The 5,126-nt window shown below is 40.1% G+C and overlaps 1 protein-coding gene across 1 annotated transcript; it reads left to right on the top strand.

The window, feature by feature from the left end:
- The first annotated feature begins 617 nt into the window (after positions 1 to 617).
- s100w (S100 calcium binding protein W) lies at positions 618 to 1,885 on the top strand. Its single transcript, XM_038711400.1, has 3 exons — positions 618 to 773; positions 1,150 to 1,292; positions 1,435 to 1,885. Exons 2-3 carry the CDS (start codon positions 1,152 to 1,154, stop codon positions 1,612 to 1,614), a joined length of 321 nt encoding a protein of 106 aa, XP_038567328.1. The 5' UTR covers positions 618 to 773; positions 1,150 to 1,151; the 3' UTR covers positions 1,615 to 1,885.
- The last annotated feature ends 3,241 nt before the right edge of the window (positions 1,886 to 5,126 follow it).

Here is a 5,126-nt window from a genome sequence, read left to right as displayed (position 1 = left end):
GGCTCAAACACTTAATTATTTCTTAGCTGTTCAAAAGCCAGAGTTTTTAAAGTAAAAAATAAAGCTTTGAAATGGTAGCTAGAGTAGCATGAAGCACTGTATTTTCATCACCACCCATATTTACAAAATGTCTTAAGTGCTGAAAATGGAAATTGAAATATTGGCCTATTAATATAGAACTGTAGCAAACCTCAAGGGCACACAGGATAGGATGTGCATGCACACAGAGACAAAATACTTATAAACAATCACACAAACACACACACACACACACACGGCTTTGACTTAAACCCACCATTTTGGGCAGCGATAAAGCCCACTCACTGTAATTTTCCATTTCCTCTGACATATTTTTTCCTGAAAGCTAAACTGAGCCGCTCCTCAATGAAGAGAAGTATTGCCTTGCCTTAGATGATCGACTACATCTGTTCACCAACACAAACTCATAGGCAATTTCAACAACTGCAACCATTTTAAAACACAAACAAAACATTGTCTTTCGTTAATATTTGCTTTAGTGTGGCACAGTGGTGAGACAGAACTAGTTAGTTTACAAGTTAGTTTACATGGAATATATTTCCAGGGCATGAGTCATTGCTGATGTGTGTGCGTGTGTGTGTGCGTGTGTATGTGTGTGTGTGTGTGTGTGTGTGTACATGCCGCAGTGTATGTCTGCTCTTTAAGAGGAGGCTCTCCTCTCAGTCTGACAACAGTCTCATCTGGGACAGCTGGTGACACGGACGGGATCTCTCTTGGGGAACGTTAATTCGAAGGTGAGTACTGATGAAAGCAAGATGTCGAGGAAGGGAGTTTTGTGGAAAGAAAGAAAATAGCTGCTGAGCATGAAAAATGCAATTGGAATGCCAAGATGTTGTCCATTAAGCTGCAAACATATTCATTCATATTGAGTTGTTGTTGTTTATTTAAGCTTTATTCAGTGCTCACACATAGCTCTGAGCATTTTGAACCTCTGACTTTTATGTCCTATGCTCATGTCTACAAACATCAGTCTTACAACAACTGTCAAGACACCTCATAAGGTTTGACAATAAAATGTCTGCAAAAGTAATTGCAGGAGGTATTTTCTGTTCAACCAGTATGTTTTAACTCTGTTAAATTACTCACAATCAGTATCAATCTTTTTTTCAGCCATGGCTCGTCTGGAACAAGTCATCACGAACATTGTTGATATATTTCTGGAGTATGCTGATGATGGAGGCAAGAAACGCCAATTAAACAAAGATGAGTTCAAGAAGGTCCTGCAGCAAGAAATACAAAGCCCTGAGTTAAAAGTAAGAGACTCAAAGCACCCACTTTACATGATGTGCACATCTATTCATAAAAATACTTACATATTCCTGCTTCTTACACACCATTCAGGGGTGCTTTTGTGCATTTTACGCTGTTCTTTAACTGTAAGAATGTATCCTCCAGGATAAAATCAGTGCAGATGACATTGATGAAGCCATTGAGTTGATGGATAAAAACCATGATGGCGAGGTCAACTTCCGAGAGTTTTGCCGGTGTGTGTGTGTACTGGCCAAATGCTACTACCAGAAGAAGACAGGCAAGGGTTGCAAGAGAGTCAAGGGCAAAGAAGAAGAAGGTGAATAAGAAGAGTGAAGATTAACTACAAACCCTTAAAATGTTTGAAGCACCATAACGTTTTTTGAAAATATTTTATGGCATATACATACGTGACACTGCTAAACCTGAAGACAGATGGTGGTATTAGATTGGTATTAGACCATTTGCACATCCATCAAGCCTTTTATTTGTGTTCTATTATTGCAGTATTCACTGTTGTCACATCTCTGTAAACTGGTTCTCAAAAAACATTCCTTTCAATACTTCCTTTCAATTAAATAAAAACTGTGAAATTTGATTTGTTGTGGGCTTCCTTCTGTTTTTGCCAATCGCTGCATGTGTAGTGGTTGCTAGGTATCTAGTATCATTGCTGTGGAAGGAAACAAGCATTGGCTCATCAAACATTCAACAGATATCACCTGCTATGTTTTCCAGTGAACATATCACTGTCAGTGTTTCCTCAATGGAAATGTATGCTCTAATACCACTGACTGAAGTCCCTCACAGGTTAAAACTCATATCTGATCTTTTTAATGTCATAAAAAGCAATTGGAAGTATCTATCTCTTTATTTCCTGCCTTTCTCTGTTCTGATGTTTTTATGTCAAATGACACTCCGAAAGAGACATTCGAAAGCGTTGTGGGGAAGCTACGATAGCACCCCCTTGTAACCCTATGGAGAGGAAGAAGATCAGGAGGCAGGACGGAGAAAGGGGTGGGGGGAGGGATGCAGGATACAAGAGCGAAGGGGAGGAGTTATTTATGGAATGCTGGCGATGACGTGGTTGATGTGTGGTCCCGCTCCTGAAACTCTGCTGATTAGCACCGCTTATATTTGACCTTGCATCCTGATTTTCATCCACACAAGTATTAACCCACTCACACTCCGGCCTGTCTGAAAACAAAAATACATTTTCTATTGGTTTGCCATGCTGCTGCCTCCCTGTGATCACTTGTGATTGGCTGAGGCGCCGGCCTGCTCGGCTTAACATGGCTCCTGTCAGAAAACGGCTGTGCAGTCAGAACAGATTGTGCAGGTTTACCATTAATTTTGTATGAGAAAGACCAACAGGCTAAAGCAGTACAGATAACAACATAATTTCAGATTTAAAATAGAATTTGTTCCAAGATTGACTTCATAGTCACCCGTTGGGACCATGGATGTCTGCATGGCTGACATGTTTACTACCACCTCACCAATTCCTAAATCAGAGTCACACCCACTGCATTGTACTAAATGATGTGTTGACTTCCAGCAGACATTATTGTAATTGCATTCTCCCTACTGCCTGCCAGGTGGAGCAAGTGTATCATAATACTGTATATCTGCCAGCATACTTTTGGCCATACAAGCTTTGTAAGTCAACATTATGAGATACGAGTCAAAATTTGACTATGTCATCATTTTGACTTTTTATCATATTTTGTCATGAAATTCCTTTTTTCCTGGTGGAAATGGACTTCCACAGTTGCACCTTAAAGAGGGGGTATTATGCTGTTTGGCTTTCCCCCTCTCCTTTATTGAGTTATATCTCTTTTTTGTGCATTTAACAGGTTTGCAAAGTGAAAAAGCCCGAAGTCCAGCCCAAAGGGAGTTCCCATCTCCCACAGAAAACTCTGGTTTGTATTCCAGCCCTTCACTTCCTTTACTTGTGAGGTCACAAAGATAATGCGTCATAAAGCTTGCCAAGCGGCTAGCGGGGTCAGGCACACCCTCAAACCAAGCTAGTCTGAGCGAAGGCCTTTGGCTCGACTCGCCTTTGATTGGTTTTCCATTGTAGAAATGTTGTACCTGTACCTGCTTCCAGGTACTTTTTTCACCTCACCTCCGTCGAGGTTCCAAGCGAGCTGAGGGATACTAAAATGTAACATGAAAATACGACAGACAGCTGATTGGTCAGAGAGAATATTCACTATTCACTGCATCATCATTGCGTGCGCCAGACAGAGGCCAGCAACAGAAAGTTTTATATTTTACTGCTTTTTTTGATATTTTAAATAAACACGGCAATATAACTTCACAGACTGTTCAAGTGCAGAGTTGTTGTAAACTTTGGCTAACACAGTTATAGTTATAGGTATAATGCTAATGTTACACCTGATGTGAAAGCTACTGAGCAAACGTTTAAATTGTTTGGCCAATTTTTATGTAAAATTGAGTTGAAATGTGGTGATTTTTGTAGTGGTTTATGGTAAGATGTGGAACAATGATGTTGTGTGGTTGTGGACTTCTGAGTAACTTATACCATCTGCTAGGTTACGGTCGCAGTCTGAAGCGGCTTTGATTTGGATCACACCACCTTGTTTCTTATGACCCGCCCTTCTCTGCTTCTGATTGGCTAGTAGTCCTTACCTGGGAACTGCACATGTGCAACTCCCAACAAAGATTTTGTACAAGTAAGATGCATCACTCTGTAGCTCAAGAGCGGAGCGTACAACACACAGGGTGAAAAGAGGAGTAAACAAGTAAATTTGCTAACTTTAATATGATACTGCTAACAAGAACTGTTTTTTCCACCTGATACATGTCCCCTCCAAGATGATTTGACCTACATTGTGCATCGTGTAAAGCAAACACGTCCAATGCCTCAACATTGCACTCATTCTAGTGGTCTCTGACATTAAAGCAGCATTGGTGGTGAAGGTACCAACAAAAAAGCCCATGCAGAAACCAATGAGTAATCTAAGTTAGAAACAAAAATTCGAAAATTTATTCCATCATGCCAATACTGCTATGAAACAAGTAAAATAAAGACAGCAGGTTCACTATGTTTATTCAGCTTAAACTGGCTGACAGATTCATAAAGGCGGTGTTTTCAACCATATGGATGCAAATAGATGGAAAGAGAGAGAAAGCAAATACTATTAAACATGCAAACAGTGACTGTGTCACCAGCTTTATCCCTGATGAGACAGATGAAAGACTGAAGGGAGAGTTTGTACACATGTACATACACGCATGTGGTGATTCATACTGGTAACCTGGACCCCAACATACCAGCTTAACCAGTCCTTTGGTGCCATTCTGTATAGAGCATTCATCACTGCTCATGTTCGTGTTGTTTATAGAGATGTATGTGTGTATAATGTATATCTATGTATGTATGCGCACCTGTCCACTGTACAAATATTCAAATTATGATGGAAACTTTTCTTTATTTGCATCGATCAGTACTAGCTTATCTTGTGCATAGTCACAGGGGGCTGGAGCCTACCCTAGCTCACATTGGGCATGAGGCCAATGAATTCATTCTTAATTGTATTTCATTTGTTTCTTAGTAGTACCATATTATATTGTATGATACATTTTTGAATGTACTTTTGCCACCAATCTTGCTTGATCATAAAGGTCAAATAATTTATTTTGCTGTATTCTTGTGAAATGAAATTTGAAACCTGAGTAAATGAGCGGTGCTTTCACTCAGTCAAGCTCAAAAGCCTGAGTACGCCTTCAGACGTTTTTCAAACACAACGGCTGAGAAACAGCCATCAGCAATGATAGAACTGCCCATCCCTCCTTTGCCAACAACAGCATATACA

Source organism: Micropterus salmoides, unplaced genomic scaffold (genome assembly GCF_014851395.1).
Source record: "Micropterus salmoides isolate LMB-PRFRI ecotype aquatic unplaced genomic scaffold, ASM1485139v1 Ms_hic_scaffold_11, whole genome shotgun sequence".
NCBI classification, from domain to species: Eukaryota; Metazoa; Chordata; class Actinopteri; order Centrarchiformes; family Centrarchidae; genus Micropterus; species Micropterus salmoides.
The sequence above is the reverse complement of the archived record's forward strand: the minus strand, read 5'-3'. Positions and strand labels throughout refer to the sequence as shown.

Excerpts from the sequence above, each read along its gene's own strand:
- s100w (XM_038711400.1), top strand. The coding sequence starts at position 1,152 with ATGGCTCGTCTGGAACAAGTCATCACGAACATTGTTGATATATTTCTG. Across the intron at positions 1,293-1,434 it reads TACAAAGCCCTGAGTTAAAA|GATAAAATCAGTGCAGATGA; the intron begins GTAAGAGACTCA and ends TGTATCCTCCAG.